Below are 18,564 nucleotides of genomic sequence, written 5' to 3' on the forward strand. Positions count from 1 at the left end.
AGAATCTTCCTCAGAGCCCCATTAAACAGGAGTGCGCATTCTTTCATTCCTACCTTTTGTAGAGATTTACTCCTACCTTTTACAGGACTATTTTATCTGGCCCACCATGGTTATTACTTGCAAACGATGAGCATGGGCTCGCTTTATTTTGTATGGCCAGAACTCCCGTAATGCTTGCCTTTTTACCCCTGCTCTTATAGTAACATCAGCCCCTGTACCATACTGGCAGATTATCAATGGATTTTTCTTATTGATTAGTCGTATCTGAGGCTGCAAAGGTCCACTGATCCTAATTCAGTGATGAGGGCTCCTTAAATGTACACACAAATATTGTTTTTTAGCAACATGAGCTCCACTTACATGTGCTTAAACTTTGTGAATCGGGACCTAGTGCTTTTCCTTATAATTTTCAACTCTACCAAATGAACATACACATAAGGCTGGAATTCCATATTCGAATAGTTATCAACCTGGCTGCACTATTTGTTAGGTAGGAGATAAGTGTATGTGGAAGGCTGTACCCTGTAGTAACCTTTATCTCTGCACCTGAGGCTTCAGTCTCACTTCCTGAAGTTGTCAAGATGGGTGCAAATCGATGGTTTGGTAAGGTCTTCTGGCCATAAGAGACTGATCTTTTACTTCTTTTTCATGCTATCCAAAGCTTAGTGCTTTCAGAATCTTCAAAGTAATATGAACATACATTGCTTTTAATGGGTCTCTTAATTCACTTTCTTTTTCTGAGATTTTGAGATTTTGGATGCAGCTTTACTTGCTTCAGTACATTGTCTCTTCGATTAGTCTCCTTATCAGTAGCATTATGGCTCAATGAAAAGTAGAGTTTGCTTCTTTGATTTGTTTGTCATTACCTGTCCTAATTATGGTACAGAACAACTAAGTGTTTTTCTGTAAAGGTCCCTCTAAATATCCAGCCTTGCCATGTTTGAATATATCTGTGCCCACTAAAAGCAGTCTTCCACTCTCCTACCCATTTGATTATTGCATGCATAATGCCTACGTTACCTAATCTTCCCTGCCTTCTCTTTCTGAATTTGCTTACATTCAAGGTTTTCAAAAATCCTAGAATTGAACATTTTAACATTTACCCTCTTGATGCTGAAATATCTTTCTGATGCTTGATTACCATTGTTCCTCAAGCATCTGCAGAACAGATTAAATATGTCCTTTAAGTCTAGTTCATCGTTCTTCCCATATTTTTCCTTTCCGATTTTGTTTTATTTTGCATGAACAACGTTTTTTCTGAACAAATGGGAATAACATTTATGAGTGAAGTAGTTATAGTATGAACATGACTAGAGCAATCAACCATAAATATTTTATATCATATACTTTAAATTAATTCAGAAATATTCCTTTTACATGTTTACATTTTTAAGAATATATAACTTCATATTAGGAATAGAATCAATTTAATTCAATATATTTCTCCTAAGTGTAACCTATGTTGTCTCCTGTAGGTCTTTATTATTAATCTCCTGCGGGACAGCAAATATTTTCATTTTCGCCCAGTGATGGACACATACATTCAGAGGCACTTTGCTGGAGCCCTGGCTTACAAGTAAGTGTTTGCCCTATGTACATAACAACTTTTTGAGGCACTTGATATGCAGTAAGGCTAGTAATATCATTGTAGATGTTTTAAAGCTCTCAGATCAGAAATTGACATTTCAGAGTACATGGAGGGGAGAGGGGAGAAAATTGGAGACACGTAGCTGCCATGTAAGCAAACTTGCAGTAGAGATGTGACATTGATCAAGAATTAACATAATTCTTATCTGTAAGGCGAAATATTAATAATGTCTCCAGTGATGAAAAAGCCTACATGGTTTACAGTTGATGAGTCAGTTATAGGCATTTAACAGGAAGTCCAATAGTTTCCCATTGTATGTCAATACTTTGTCACAGTTTGGTTATTCCACAAGGTTTAAGATTTAACTTGTCTTTGCTGGTGTAGTGTATTTAACTTTTCTTTAATTCAGTAGTTCAGACAACGTAAAAAATCTTGAATAGCATTGCATGTTTTAGGTCTTCAATTTCCTCTCATTAGTCACAGTCTGCTGTATTGCTGCCAAAACTGAAGCATTATAAAGAAGCATTGATGCATGTGTAAATGTGAACAAAATGATTTCAATTAACACAGAAAAAACAATCCCTTTTAACCCTTCTTGCTTTTCAGAGAGTCTTTCAATTTCAAAGTATTTCACAATGATTCTCCACCATAGAAATTTTAACTTGGCATTAAAATGCTTGCAGTGGTTACTGTAGACAATGTCAATAACCTTTTTGGGAGATTTCCACTATTTTGTTACTTAAAAGTTCCATGTTGTTATATGAAGAGATTAGTCTCCATCATCTTCCCTATTTATGGATATATCTCTGTTGCATGACAGTCTAAATCCTCAAACAGTTGAGTTGTGTCTCAATAGTACTGTTCTTTTTGGTTGATATTAAAAATCATTTTTTTGGAACCCATTTTATTCCTGATGAGTATGGATAGTCTCAAAGATTTGGAAAGAAATCAAACATACCAGTGGCTATAAAGATGTTACACCAACTCTGGTATAAAATTGTTCTCCAAATTAAGGAATCATCAGTATTTAAAATATAAAAACACTTGACAGAGGGCACATTGAACTTTTCAAGTTCCAATCTCTGCCCTTACCTGTATGATTTAACAACACATTTAGGGCCTGATTACAACTTTGGAGGACGGTGTTAATCTGTCCCAAATGTGATGGATATACCACCTACCGTATTACGAGTTCCATAGGATATAATGGACTCGTAATACCGTAGGTGGTATATCCGTCACATTTGGGACGGATTAACACCGTCCTCCAAAGTTATAATCAGGCCCTAAGTGTTAGTAGATTGATATTGTAAGTACACATGATCTGTGTGGCTGGTGCCAGTATGAGTGGAGAGGTATCCAAGCAAACTCCAAAGCCTCAAATGATTGAATCTCCATCAAGCTTTAACGAGGTAGGTGAGTGTTGACAAATATAGCTGTAGAGGATGAGTGATTAATTCCAAGGATTTGGTGGCATTGGTAAACATAATTTATAGCTCTTTTTGACTTTGCTACATAACAAATGCCTGAAGCCAAGTAATGATTTGTTTATGATGATCTCTTATGATATGAAACCTATGACTTTTCTGAAGATTTTGATTACTGAAACTGTCTTCTACTGATCCTTTTCAATCTGACAAGTGTTTTGACAACACGGTCCTTCCATTCTTTGTCATATTACTTCCTTCATAGAATCAAATCTGCAGGACTAGTAGGCCATAAACATATTTTAAAATCATATACAAAAAAAATATTTCCTATGTTTTCTAAACACACAAGCAGAGACTCACAATGGGAAGCTAGCCTCTTAATGGATGGGAGGCATGGATAACACTTAATGACCTGCAGCCGGGCAGGCATTTCAATTCTAATTAGAGTGAAGGATGTATCTAGGGAAGGCAGAGCAGGTCAGGTTATTCGTCGATGTGATAAAGACACCCATGATAGAGATAAACAAGTTATTCCCTGTCCATCATGGCGTTAATAACCTCAATAAAAAGACCAGCAAGATGAACCTGTGTTGCCAAAGGGGTGGGTGTATTGGAGAAGTTAAACTATCATCATAGGAGTATTTCAAATACTTAAATAGGTTCCTGAGTCCGGATTGTTCCACCTGAGAATCTGTTGAATAGCAAAACTCTGCAATTAGGATGTTGCCTTGAAGTGCAGTAGTGTCTGCCTAACCTATAATAGAGTGAGTTCTTGGTCTCTCCATCACAGGGATATTAATAATATAGTGGAAAAATTAAAATGTTAATATATTGCAATTCATAAAAACAGAGAGTCTGTACTTTATTAATTACTAACTCTCCTTAAAGGCATAAAGGCTGATAACTATTTCTATCTTCCATGTCATGCATTTTAGTTCTGCCTCTTGCATTGAATCAAAGGGTAAAACACAATTCTCGAATTAACAATACTGAACTTCCAAGTAAATCTTCTAACTGGAGGAAAAAAACATATGCGGTCCATCCACAAACTCCTGTTTGTGATGCATACTTCTAACTGCAGATTTCTCGTCTTACAGTACTCCACAGGGACCAGATCAGATCTGAAAACTTATTCCAGCAATGCTCTTGGGCACCACTACTTGGCACCATGCTGCTCTCTTCTGGCTCCATACCCTCATGGGAGGGATGCATATAAACACCACTTCTACGCACTGAAGTCAGTTACTTTCTTTCTGTGCCTTTTGACATGAATCTGGAGCTTTGCTCCAAAATCCAACCTACAGACGACTCCTAAAAAGAAATCAAATGTGTTAGGCAATGATGTTGCCTCCTAAAACAACAGGTTTCAAACTATACTTAGACTGTAGTACACAGATGTCAGTTAGGGATCTGCACAAGGTGTGTCCCTGGTGTTTGGGCTTAGGACCCGACTTGAAGTGTCCAATAAGTATACCCTCATCCACACCAAGGTGATCCAGGATCACCTTGGAGTGTTGTACATTGCCGAACATAGGAACATTTTTTGGTCCTAATATATGCTCCACTCCTGCTCCAGGTGGTGAGTGCGGACTCGATCCTCCTCCCTGACTGTTCCCAAGAGGGGTTTAATTCATGGTAGAAGTCTTCTGGTAAGTCCAAGTCGAAGTTCAAATGCAAACACAGAAAGTGAAGCAGGACCTCACCTCATCCCACCACTTAGTATTTAAGGCACAAAGGTGTAAAAATAGCAGTTGGTCTCACTCAGGGTCCCCTGCCATACAATCAATTTCCCAACTAATCCTGGTGTGCCCAGAGTTTCCAAGGCCATCTCTGACACATAGGTATTTAAAGAGAGACCTTGCTGTAGAATTTTGGCACACTTCCAGCTCCCGCTGACTCACCTTTGAGTAACAAGGAATCCCTGAGTAGTTCCTTATTCACACTGGCCCCAACACCACCGGTACCAGAAGAGGATCCGGTGCTGATTCTGTTGTCTGACTTCAAACTGACTTAATAAAGTTAAACCGTTCATCATACAACAGAATTCTGTACCAATGCCCCTACAAGCTCAGACGTGCAAGCAGAGACTCCATTAAATTTGAGTTTCTGACTCAAATTTTACATGGACTTAGAGGCCAGTAGGCCTTATAACTCCCCTAATGCATGATTGCACTCGCCATTTCAACCACCAATGAAGAGAGTGTCTCCTTGTTGGTAGCAGTCAGACAGGCAGCTGGGGTCCTTCAATTGCAGATGTCTTTAAGTTGAGTCCAAGAATAATGACCGTTTGGAAAATTTGCATTGTGCGCCACCCACATCTGAGCCTTTAACAAGTCACTCACGACATCTTGTTGGACACTTGGCCAAAGCCCTATTCTTTCCTACCAGTAAATAGGCAGATGGACAGGCGTCACAAATAAGCGTCTGGTGATCCTGATTTTCTCGCTATAACCCTAGCTCGGAGAACCAGGAAATTAAAGCTTCAGCGAGCAAGATGGATCACAATTCATTCCCCACAAATTCTCTGGGTAGGGAATTGAAATGGATTGAGGCATTTTGAAAGTGAGAGTACTACTCTACCAGCTTGGCCTTGAGATAGGCCAGTGCAGTCTGTCTTTTGGGTTGCTACATGCATGCTGTTTGGGACATGGCCAGCGGAATCTTGCCAGCAGTTCTGAAAGACCTTTGGGCCTGATGATGGTCAAGATGCGGCCAAATGCGTTTTTCGTAGTGGCCTCATTATTAGTGATTGCCTGGTAAGGGTGGCTGGCTCTAGAATTGTGCTTCACCACAGCAAATGAATGTGGACGACAGGATTTTCTGGAAATGTACAAGCCTCTCTCATTGATATGCCCTTTGATTGTTCCAGTGTTTTCGGTAAAAAAAGCTGATTCTGCCCTAGAGCATTATAAGGTAAATAGATCCATGTCACTATCTTTCAATCTCTTGAGCCCTGCCAAGTAGTTCACACAACAGTTCAGAAAATTCACAGACTCCACCAGGGGCCGGGCATATAGACAGGGCCAGTCTTGCCAATGACTGCAGCAGTCACCTCAGTCTTTTTGAGACAGGGGACATGGGTTTGGCAGACAGCACACATGCCGGAATGATCACCTGACTTTTCAGTTGCCTTCCGCTGCTACAACATCCACAAAGATGCTTTAGTTTACCTTCAGCGGCATGCATCCTTCCCCATATTTCTGCCCAGAGTCACAATCCATCTTGTGCCACAGATGGGTCATGCAATAATCAGCATGGCTATGTCTGACCCTTTCATTTTGCTCTACCACATTTCTCCAACCCCAAATCAAAATAACTTTCAGGAGAGCCCTTCTACATTCTAGTACAGGAGGTGCAAATTTTGCTGTCTAAAGGTGCTACCGTGAGAGTTCCGGACTTGGAAAGAGAAGAGGACTGTTACTCTTGTTACTTTCTTGTACTGACAGAGGACAGAGGCCTTCAGCCTATATGTACCTTTGACGCCTGAATGTTGTCTTGCAGGAAAACAAATTTGCAATGCTCATGCTGGCACAGATCTTGGCTGTAGTGGACTTGGGGGACTGAATGATGTCCTTGGATCTGCATGATGCTTATTTTCATATACTTGTACTGTGGTCCCACAAATGTTTCTGCTAGTTAAAGGTCAGCCAGGAGCACTTTCACTTTGCAATGCTTCCCTTTGGCCTTACCAGCACCCCTTGTGTGTTCACAAAAAGATGGCAGTGGTTGCAGCACACCTTCAGGGGTTGAGGATAACAGTTTTTCCCTACCTTAATGACTAGCTGTTGAAAGAGTGCCTGCACATTCGGTCGTAGCCCACCTCCAGATGATGGCAAATCTCTTGACATCATTGGGGGTCTCAATCATTGAGCCCACATTGCACTTTACTCCTTCACAGAGGTTGCTGTTCTTTGGAGCTATTGTGGATACAATGCAGTTCAAGATCCTCTCTCCACTTGCAATGTGTCTAGGTAATTTGGGCTATGATTCCAATGTTCAGCCTCTGCCCTGGATCTTGGTGATAGTAGTTCTGAGTTTTCTTGGCCTCTTACACTCCTGTATCTTCCTGGTTGAGCATGCCTGTTGGCACATGCCGACTCTCCAATGGAAAATTAAGGTCAAGTCAGCCCAGGACCGTGAAAACTTATCAGATGCCATCCAAATTTCAGTGCTGCAGTACTACACAACTATAAATCAGGCCCAAAATATTCAGAGAATACAAAGTTATATATGTTTAATAAAGTTGCTCTTAAATTTTAGGTTGAAAGCAAAAAAAAAGTGTAATGCAGCTTCCTAGCCCATACTCAAATTAGAAGCCATAGGAATATGTAAATGTGAAAGAAAATTAGGGGATTTATATCACTTCCAAAAGAGAGAAATGTTCCAAGTTTGAGAATATCTTGAGGCTATTAGGGCATGACTCAATTGTGCTATCGTTACCTCAGTAACATGAAATAGAAAATGGATGTATGTCTAGATGTTGTCAGATGAGCAAATCTAAGTGTCTCTCGCAATACAGGTGAATCTGAGAGATTTTTGGCCACGATTAGGTGCATTTTTTATAGCCATCCTCCATTACTAACATCTTCAAAAGCATTCTTCTTTTTAGCTTACTCATCGCACTTGTGTGGTGGTATTGTCTATTGTTATTCAAATGGTGATGATTTCTCTTTCACGCAGGGAACTGATCCGGTGTTTGAAGTGGTACATGGACCGATCAGCTGAACTTGTGCGTCAGGACCATATCCAGGAGGCCATGAGGGTAAGAGTTTTGGTAGAATAAATATGATGCTACCATTTAAAGGCCTTATAAATTCTTGTCAGCTGCACCCTTGCCAATTCCTCATACATCTTTGCCCTTGTAAATAGCCCGTCCTTTTGTGCTATACATTGTATTGAGCAGTGAGTGGTGGACTCTTTAGGAGAATCATCATTTTGAATATTTGTTTTCCTTAGTGACAGTCTTCATCTCAAAGATATAAATGGCTCCAGGTGGAATTAATTTATATGTGATAAAATACCCTCTGCTATGCATTATAAGGATTTTACAAGTCTATAATATGTCCTTATATCCATGGCGTCATTCGACCACAAGCCAAGTGCCTTTACAAGGTCATAGAATTCTGAGGTGACTTGTAGTACCCTTATTAACGTAAAGTTAGGTGGTATTTTATAAATTATAACGTGTGAAATGTACCTTTTTTACATTCCTGACAAAAATGCCTTAGTTTGTAAGAATGTTTGCATGTGCACATTCTGGCAAAGATACTGTATTGTGAATTTGTCAGCCATGTTTCACTGCTCTCCATCCGCACATTTCAGATACATTGTCTACTCTCATGACTGCTGCTGCTTTAGGTTTTTGACAGCACTTGTGCTTCGGAAATATGTCAACCCACTGAACCATTCAGTCACAGTATCCCTGGGTTACAGCTGGTTCATAATGCTAAATAGTCCATTTCTAGAGGAAAGCTAATTTGGGAGACTTTCCTCACTTTAGGATAGCATGGTGGAGTTAATTCCCCAGTGAAGTGTCCTCTTAATTTAGCACTTCCTAGAAATGAGAGGGTTTTCAGTTGAATGTTCAGTCTAATCAGGCCCATAGACCTACAATTCTGAACCACTCCACCTCTCCTTTAGTTATTCTGTCCAAGAGGAAACTGTTGACAAAAAACAATGCATTGAGAGTCAAAATAGTTCATTTGAGAGACCGTTGGTAATATGCAACTTCTTGAATATACTACTGGAGATCTTTGCATTCATTTTCAATATTCGTGTTCCCAAGATCATGCTTGAACCTTTAGCTTCATCCTCCTGTGGTCACATTCTTTACCTGTGTACTCTGAAACAATGATATTGAGGGTTAATGAGAGTTAATGTATTTAATCTCTATCAATGCAAACAGTAGCACAGACAATAAGTCTGTCATTGGCCGGCTGCTTTTTGGGCTTCGTCTATGCATGCTTTAAAAAGCACACATTGCCAGAGAACCCCTTGGAACCAAAGGGGACTACTTTGTGTGCTGACGTGCTCCTTATGAAAGAGCACCATTCTATAGCCTGTTGTAGGTGGAAGAATAATGAAGAATAATGTGAATGACACAACAACAGATCAGTGGACAAAGAGGTCTGACCGTAAGCCCAGCTAAGTAAGTATACTATATATATATATATATATATATATATTTATATATATATATATAATGGTAGTAAAATCCAAAGGCATTGGCTAAACCCAGACCTAAACGTTATATGGTGAAGCTACGACGTCCCTTTACTGGGATTCAACTTTGTAATCTCTTTTATATTTACAAGAAAAGGAAAGTGCACTGCTGAGCAAAACCAAATATTTCAATTTGAAAGTCAGCATGTTTGGGAAAGTCAGTGTTAGAAATGCGGTCTTTGGTTGGCAGTCAGGTTACCCCCGTCCAAGCAAGGACCCTCACTCTAGTCAGGGTAAGTCACACACAATCCAAACTATCCTGTGCCCACCCTCTGGTAGCTTGGCACTGAGCAGTCAGGCTTAACTTAGAAGGCAAAGTGTAAAGTATTTGTGCAATAAGTCATACAATATCACTATATAGCACCACAAAAATACACCACACAGTGTTTAGAAAAATATATATAATATTTATCTGGATATTTGCAGGTCAAAACGATAAAAGATGCAATAAGAAATTGTAGAGATATCACTGAAAAGTGATATGAAGTGTCTTAAGTCTTTAAAAAGCAAACAAAGGTGGTCATTACAACCCTGGTGGACGGTGTAAAAGGTGGGGTAATACCGCAAACAGGCCGGCGGACCAAAAAAGGGAATTACGACCCTGGCGGTAACCGCCAACAAAGACAGCCACTTTAACACTTCGCCCGCCACGGCGGTACAGACAAACAGCGTGGCGGTCACCGCCAACAGACAGGCGGGAGACAAAGTACCGCCCACACTATTACAACACACCAATCCGCCACCTTTTTCAGGGCAGATTCACCGTGGATAAAAACACGGCGGTAACAGCCTTTGCTATGGGAAAACCCTCACCTCAACACACTCCACGAGGAACGACGACTCCATGGAGCCGGAACTCCAAATACTCCCTGCCCTTGTCTTTCTGCTCCTGTACGAACAACAGCGACGTAGGCGCAGAACATACCGGTGAGTACTGCATCTACGACACGGGGAGGGGGGAGGCAAAAGTTAGGGGGACACCCACCAAACACCCCCACCCCCACCCTCGCATAGTACAACATACACACCAATGCAGTCAAAAATATCACATTAACAACCCACAATCCCTTCGGAAGAATGCAAAGACAAAGCGAGATCCGTTCAAATATTGTAATGTGCCAATATACATGTCATATAAAAATACACTGAATCATATCTCCAAATCTGTCATATTTATATATACAATACAAGAAGTAGTGCAGATATGTATACAACAATGTCCGTGCACCAACAGTCCAAAAATGCATGGGCGAGGCCCACAATAGATACCTGACCAAAATCCGAGAGAACACTTCCGGGGCATCAGATTGAAACACTACAGGCACCTCAGGGGGAAGGAAAGGGGGGGCACCTCAGCCGGATGACTGCAAAGCCAGGTCCACGACGGGGCTCCATGCCCATTGATGTATACTGGGGAGTGCAAAGCCACAGTCCCTCAAGTCTATACAGTGGGCGGCTTGCCCACTGTGCCATCCTGGGGAGTGCAAAGCCACAGTCTCTCAAGTCTTTACAGTGGGTGGGTTGCCCACTGGACCATCCTGGGGAGTGCAAAGCCACAGTCTCTCAAGTCTTTACAGTGGGCGGCTTGCCCACTGTGCCATCCTTGGGAGTGCAAAGCCACAGTCTCTCAAGTCTTTACAGTGGGCCAGCAGGCACACAAGTCAACACCCAAAAGTAGCTCAAGCAAACGTAGGCACCGCACACACCACAGGCACTCACACAAGCATCACACCCATACAGACACACCAACATCCACTGTCTCCACTGTGTCCCCCTCCTCCTCTTCTCCCTCCTCCCTCCCAGTCTCGTCTACACACACACCTGCATGCACCACATCTACAGGCACTAGGACTCGCACCACAACACCCAGCACCACAAGCCGCTCACCTGCACTCACCACCTCCACTGCCATTTACACGTCCCCTGTGTCCTCTCCCAGTGTGTCTGTGACGCCCCCTCCCAAAGTACACAAACGCCGGCAATCACTCACCCAACACCCATCCACCTCACGACAGCCTCCAGTACCTGCACCTGCACCCAAAACACCTAAAGTGACACCTCCTACAACCACCTCCTCTACCTCCACTCCCAGACCCCCTCCAACTACCCATCCCAGTGTCCATCAGAAACTGTCCCTCTGTCAAATTGACCTGTTTGCCCCCACCCCCCCCTCCAGTTCATCAGTCCCGTCGTAGCGTCTCAGCCAAAAAGCCTCCAGTACCAGTGGTGCGTGTTCCAGGTTTTTGGAGTGCACCGTCCAGCAGGGCAGGCAGTTGGATCAGGAGCCAAGGCACTGTCAGCCCACCCCCTGTAAAGACACCGAAATTGGAGAGTGGACGACGGGACCGTGTCAAGACTCCTGGTGGGACAACAAGTGAAATGGGATCAAAAGCGATTGGTGAGTCAGCTGTAACTCCAAAGAAGGTGGGAAGGTTCCGAGGAAGTCTGCCCAGCCTGTTGTGAGTGTCACGGCGGAGAAGTGCGCCATCATTTCCAGCGGTCTAGACACAACCGCCAGCACCGTCGTTACTGGTCCAGAGACCACCGCCAGAGTCATTGCCCAGGAGGGCCCAAGTATCGTTACTGGTCCGGAGACCACCGCCAGAGTCAGGGCCCAGGAGGGCCCAAGTATCGTTACTGGTCAGGAGACCACCGCCAGAGCCAGTGCCCAGGAGGGCCCAAGTATCGTTACTGGTCAGGAGACCACCGCCAGAGTCATTGCCCAGGAGGGCCAGAGTATTGTCACTGGTCAGGAGACCACGGCCAGAGTCAGTGCCCAGGAGGGCCCAAGTATCGTCACTGGTCAGAAGACCACCGCCAGAGTCAGTGCCCAGGAGGGCCCAAGTATCGTTACTGGTCAGGAGACAACCGCCAGAGTCATTGACCAGGAGGGCCCGAGTATCGTCACTGGTCAGGAGACCACCGCCAGAGTCAGTGCCCAGGAGGGCCCAAGTATCATTACTGGTCAGGAGACCACCGCCAGAATCAGTGCCCAGGAGGGCCCGAGTATCGTCACTGGTCAGGAGACCACCGCCGGAGTCAGTGCCCAGGAGGGACCAGGATCCCAAAGCCCCGGTGGGCGATGATGGAACGTCATGCCACACCCCAATGTCCAGTGTGGAGTTCGTCATGCCACACACCAATGTCCAGTGTGGAGTTCGTCATGCCACACCCCAATGTCAGTATCTGAACCGCCATCTCAGGCTACCGCAGAACAGTCCATAGCCAGCCATGGCAAAGTACCGCTGAACAAGGCCAAGACCGCCATGGTGAAGACCGCTGAACAGTCCATTGCCAGCCATGGCAAAGCACTGCTGAACAGTCCATAGCCAGCCATGGCAAAGCACCGCTGAACAAGGCCAAAACCGCCATGGTGAAGACCGCTGAACAGTCCATAGCCAGCCATGGCAAAGCACTGCTGAACAAGGGCAAGACCGCCATGGTGAAGACCGCTGAACAGTCCATAGCCAGCCATGGCAAAGCACCGCTGAACAGTCCATAGCCAGCCATGTCAAAGCACCGCCGAACAAGGCCAAGACCGCCATGGTGAAGACCGCTAAACAGTCCATAGCCATCCATGGCAAAGCACCGCTGAACAGTCCATAGCCACCCATGGCAAAGCACCGCTGAACAAGGGCAAGACTGCCATGGTGAAGACCGCTTCACAGTCCATAGCCAGCCATGGCAAAGCACCGCTGAACAGTCCATAGCCAGCCATGGCAAAGCACCGCTGAACAAGGCCAAGACCGCCATGGTGAAGACCGCTGAACAGTCCATAGCCAGCCATGGCAAAGCACCGCTGAACAAGGGCAAGACCGCCATGGCAAAGCACCGCTGAACAGTCCATAGCCAGCCATGGCAAAGCACCGCTGAACAAGGCCAAGACCGCCATGGTGAAGACCGCTGAACAGTCCATAGCCAGCCGTGTCAAAGCACCACTGAATAAGGCCAAGACCGCCATGGTGAAGACCGCTGAACAGGGCAAACACCGTGTGGGTATGAATAGGCCGCCACATCAGGCATCCTTCTCCCATGTGCAGCTGGGACAGTGACAGGACAGGAACTTTCACGGAGAGACTCATCCAGTCTGGCCACCAGTCCCACCCAGTACCAGTTGAGAACTGCATCTCAAGGTGTGCTTGGGATGGGCTGGGGTACAGGGGATTGGGTCTGGGTGGAGGAGGTTGGAGGGGGGAGGCTGGACACAGGGACAATGGCTGCCATCAGTGCTGAAGCCAGAGATTGCAGGGGCGGGGCCTGAGGTGCCTGGGGCGAGGTGATGCCCACCCTCCTGGGTGAGCGGGCACGGGACACACGCTGAGGGGCTGCTAGGAGGGCCGTGCTGGTAGGGGAGGTGGCGGCTGTTCCTGTAGAAGTGGGGCGCACAGATGGTGCCGCCACCACAGGGGAGCTCCCATCAACGGACGAGTCCGTGTCGCTGGTTGGTGATCTGGTGGCCGACGTGAAGCTCCCCTCGCCCTCCGTCCCACTGGTGAATTCAGAGTCTGTGGTGTGGCCCTCCATGGCCATGTGGGATGCAGCTCCCTCGTGCTCCGGTGCCACTGTACCTCCGCCTGTTGATGCTGATGTACAAAAGGACAGGGAGAGCAGGAAAAGGGGGGAGACAGAAGAAAGAAAGTTTTAGTGCATGGCATACCGCTACCGTTGGCGGACAAGACAGACGCAGCAGCCCCATGCATTACGCCGTGCTCCTGACCTCTGCACATGCTATTTCTGGGATATGGCCTACATGGCAATGGTAGTAATCTGCCCACATGGATGGCAAAGGGGCAACTATACATCAACTTCCCTCTGTTTTGAGCTGGGGTAGAGTTCCACATGGCCTACATAATGGAGGGGCCTTGCCTACCTAACTCGCCCTGGCCTAGGGACACCCACAACCCACCCCCCCCACCCAAACACCTCCACTGCACGCAAAGTCCATATGATGAGGTAGTACTCACCTCCTTGTATCTGCTGTGATGTCCTTAAGCGCCCATCCAACTCCGGGTAGGCCACCGCCAGGATCCGGAACATCAGGGGGGTCATGGTGCGACGGGCACCCCTCCGACGTTGGGAGGCCATCCCCATCTGAGCCTCCGCCGTCTTCTTACTGCGGCGGCGAATGTCCTCCCATCTCTTCCGGCTGTGGGTGCCCCGTCTCTGGTGGGCCCCCAGGCCAGGGTCCGGACTTCCTTGGCGATGGCACGCCAAAGGTCCCTCTTCTGGTGGGCGCTGACCTACATGACATGCACAAGGAAAGAGGACAGTCATTACCTACTGCACCGTCGTTGTGATTGTCCCCCTCCCAACTCTATCCCTGTGGCCCATTCATCCCCATGCATAACTGTTCTATGTACTCTGCCCCCTTCCCTCATCCACCCAGCCCTCTCCACCCAAGCCTAGCCCATACAACGTGCTCCCTGTGTACTAACCTGTTGGTCTGGAGGACCGTAGAGTAGCGTGTACTGGGGGAGGACCCCATCCACAAGTTTCTCCAACTCCTGTGCAGTGAAGGCAGGGGCCCTTTCCCCAGACACAGCAGCCATCGTCGCTTCCAGACCGAGGTCACAGCAGCACTAGCAGTGTAGGTCCTCTCTTGTCGAAGGTCAGGTATCTAGTGATTGAAGAGATAGAAAATGGTGGTGACGTCCGCGGCGGGGCGCATCATCACCGCCAGCGCACCTGTTCATTGGCTCCTTGGACCCATAGGGTCCAATGTTAACCAATGCAGCCTTGCGCCGCGCTCTACGACCGCCTACCGCGATGGTGTCCAACGCCAGCGTAGTTACCCCACAATCCCATTGTCCCAGTTTAGAGGTCAGGCAGCCGCCATTTCAGGGGCCCACATGGCTTCAATTACTACTGCGTCACACATACCGAGGTCTACACTCAAAACCTTTCCCGGATGGGTTAATTGTCTGTTGTAGTCTTGTGTGTGACTGTGGGTACATACCTGGAGGAATGGTGACAGTTTCTTCGCTGTTGTCCTTCTAAGGCACCGTCAGTTGGGACATATTGGAAGATGGCGGAATCTGCCGGTGTACCGACCGCTGGTGGACCTGTTGACAATGGAAGAGCGACATGTCATCGTGACCTACCGGTTTGGCCATGCCACAATCCAGGAACTATGTACCCAGTTGGAGCCAGACCTGATGTCACCAATCCTCCATCCGACTGGAATCCCCCCTGACATGCAGGTGCTGTCAGTGCTGCATTTCCTTGCATGTGGGTCTTTTTTTTAGACAACAGTGACCATGGCATCAGGGATGTCCCAGCCTATGTTTTCCAACGTCTTGTCCAGAGTGTTGTCTGCACTGCTGAAACACGTAAGGAGATACATCATTTTCCCTGAGGTGGAGGATTTGCCTACAGTGAAAGGTGACTTCTATGCCCTTGGATATATCCCCAACATCATAGGTGCCATTGATGGGACCCATGTAGCTCTGGTCCCCCCGCAGGAATGAACAGGTGTACAGGAACAGGAAGAGTTATCATTCCATGAATGTCCAGATGGTCTGTTTGGCAGACCAGTACATCTCGCAGGTAAATGCTATGTTCCCTGGCTCTGTGCATGACGCCTACATCCTGCAGAATAGCAGCATCCCTGATATGATGGGTCAACTCCAGAGGCACTCTGTATGGCTATTGGGGAACTCTGGTTACCCCAACCTGTCATGGCTATTGACCCCAGTGAGGAATCCCAGGACCAGGACAGAGGAACCGTACAATGAGGCCCATGGGCAGACTAGGAGGGTGATCGAGCGGACCTTCGGCCTCCTGAAGGCCAGGTTCAGGTGCCTCCATATGACTGGTGGATCCCTATTATACTCACCGAAGAAGGGGTGCGACATCATCATCGCCTGCTCCATGCTCCATAACTTGGCATTGCGACGGCAGGTGCCTTTTCTGCAGGAGGATGATCCAGATGATGGTGTTGTTGCAGCGGGGGAGCATGGGGAGCCTGTGGACAGTGATGAGGAGGAAGCTGATGAAGATGAAAACGACAACAGGGAGTCAGTCATACAGCAATATTTTCAGTGAGACACAGGTGAGTACATTTTCATGTTTCACATATTATTAACTTTCACACGTCTACCTCTATCCTGTACCTACATTTCACTCCCTATTTGTTAACTGAGTTGTCCCCTTCCATTTCAGTTTCACTATTGTGGTAACCTACGTGTCAACAGCTTGCACCCTTGAAAGGCTTGTGATGTGTGACATTGGTATGTTGGCCTTCCAATGGGTAACCTTTTTTAACACTGTAATTGACAATACAAAGTTCACAATCATTGACTGACTCCAGTTTTATTAGTGTTTCAAGGGTGTTTATTTAAGTGCATAACAATGAAGGGGGGTTGTGAAATGGGGATGGGTGATGGTGGAGGAATGTCCATGGCAGAGTCCAGTCTATTAGTCTCACAGGTACATTGCACATCTGGCCATTGGAAGTGGAGCTGGGGCAGTTCCGATTTGGACAGGGTAACAAAGTGGGACAGTGGGAGGACGATCAGGGTGGTCTTATTTCCTGGCGGGGGTCTTGCCATCTTGCTTTGTCCTGTTCCTGGATCTCAGGGCCCGCTTGCGTAGTGGTGGTCCGTCTGCAGGGGATGGGGTGCTGATGTGTTGGTCCTGTGGCGGTGCCTCCTGTCCACTAGCGCCAGCGGAGGTGGTGGGCATTTCATCGTCCTGGCTAGTGTTGGTGCCCCTTGGAGTGCCACGGTGTCCCTCAAGGTCTTTTGAATGTCTGTCAGCACCCCTACAATGGTGCCCAGGGCGGAGCCGATGGTCCTGAGCGCCTCCCTGAACCCCAAATACTGTTCCTCCTGCAGACGCAGGGTCTCCTGCAACTTGGCCAGTACCGTTGCCATCGTCTCCTGGGAGTGGTGGTATGCTCCCATGATGGAGGAGAGGGCCTCGTTGAGAGTAGGTTCCCTTGGCCTGTCCTCCCTCTGTCGCACAGCAGCCCTCCTAGTTCCCCTGTGTTCCTGTGCCTCCGTCCCCTGGACCGTGTGCCCACTACCACTGCCCCCATGTCCCTGTTGTTGTTGGGGTGGTGGGTTCGCCTGGGTGCCCTGTAGTAGTGTACACACCGCTGATTGACCTGTCCTGGGTAGGGAGGTTTGGGCCCGCTGGGTGGGTGCTGTGCTGGTGTTCCCAGAGGGTGGCAGTTCGGTGTTGGGCTGTGGCTGGGCAAGGGGAATCGACTGTCCTGAGGCCCACGATGGTCCGGGCTGGTCATCAAGATCCAGTGGGGCAGAGCTGCTGTCGTCACTGTGGGCCTCTTCTGGGGGTGGAGTGGTGTAGTCTGGACCCTCTGGTGTGGTGACGTTCCTTCGGGTTCCTGCGGGGGTATGAGTACATGATTATTGCATGTGTGTGTTTCATGATGTGCAATGTTTGGGTGTGCATGTACCCCAGTGCAGGCATTCCTGTGTGGGGGCTTGTGTGGTGATAGTTGGGGGGTGTTGTGGGTCTGTGCAGTGGGCATGCTTTAGTGATGGGTATCCAAGCTTAGTTAGGTCATGCAGGTTTTGGGGTTGGGATGGGTGGTTGGTGTCATGGGTAGATAGGTGAGGATTTGGAGTGATAGGGGAGTGTTTGAGGGAGGGGGTGTGTGATAGCATGCAGGTAGGGTGGGGGATATGATAGTTGAAATTTGACTTACCAGTGTCCGTTCCTCCAACGACTTCTGCGAGGCCCTCAGGATGCAAGATGGACAAGACTTGCTCCTCCCATGTTGTTAGTTGTGGGGGAGGGGGTGGGGGTCCGCCGCCAGTCCGCTGTACCGCGATGTGGTGCCTGGATACCGTGGAACGCCCCTTCCCCCGTTGGTCGTTCCACCTCTTCCTGATGTCCTCCCTATTTCTTGGGTGCTGTCCCACAGCGTTGACCCTGTCGACTATTCTTTGCCATAGCTCTATCTTCCTGGCTATTGATGTGTGCTGTACCTGTGATCCAAATAGCTGTGGCTCTACCCGGATGATTTTCTCGACCATGACCCTGAGCTCCTCCTCGGAGAAGCGGGGGTGTCTTTGGCGTGCCATGTGGTGTTGTGTGTGATGTGTGGGGTGGTGTATGTGTTGATGAGTGTGGTGAGTGTAGTGGTATGTGGTGTTTTGTGCGTGGGTGTTGTGTGGGTGATGGTGTAGTGTGCCTCTGTGTGATGGGGTTCTCTATTCTGTGCTGTCTCTCTCTGGCCTTCTCTCAGAAATTGTGGTCGTAGGGGTTTGTGTGTGATGTGGGTGTGTGTTTTATATTGTATTGGGTGTGTGGGAGTGGTGTGTGTATGTGTGTCAGGTGTGTGTATTTGTAATTGTC

The 18,564-nt window shown here is 47.1% G+C and overlaps 1 protein-coding gene across 1 annotated transcript in view; it reads left to right on the top strand.

Annotated features, from left to right (window-relative positions):
* Nucleotides 1–18,564, top strand: part of DOCK3 (dedicator of cytokinesis 3) — a 1,331,886-nt gene that overhangs the window by 986,662 nt on the left and 326,660 nt on the right. The window contains exons 21-22 of the mRNA XM_069206772.1: nt 1,476–1,576; nt 7,699–7,780. Of these exons, the coding sequence (XP_069062873.1) occupies nt 1,476–1,576; nt 7,699–7,780 (183 nt within the window). The remainder of the gene's footprint in view (nt 1–1,475; nt 1,577–7,698; nt 7,781–18,564) is intronic.

Source organism: Pleurodeles waltl, chromosome 9 (genome assembly GCF_031143425.1).
Source record: "Pleurodeles waltl isolate 20211129_DDA chromosome 9, aPleWal1.hap1.20221129, whole genome shotgun sequence".
NCBI lineage: Eukaryota > Metazoa > Chordata > Amphibia > Caudata > Salamandridae > Pleurodeles > Pleurodeles waltl.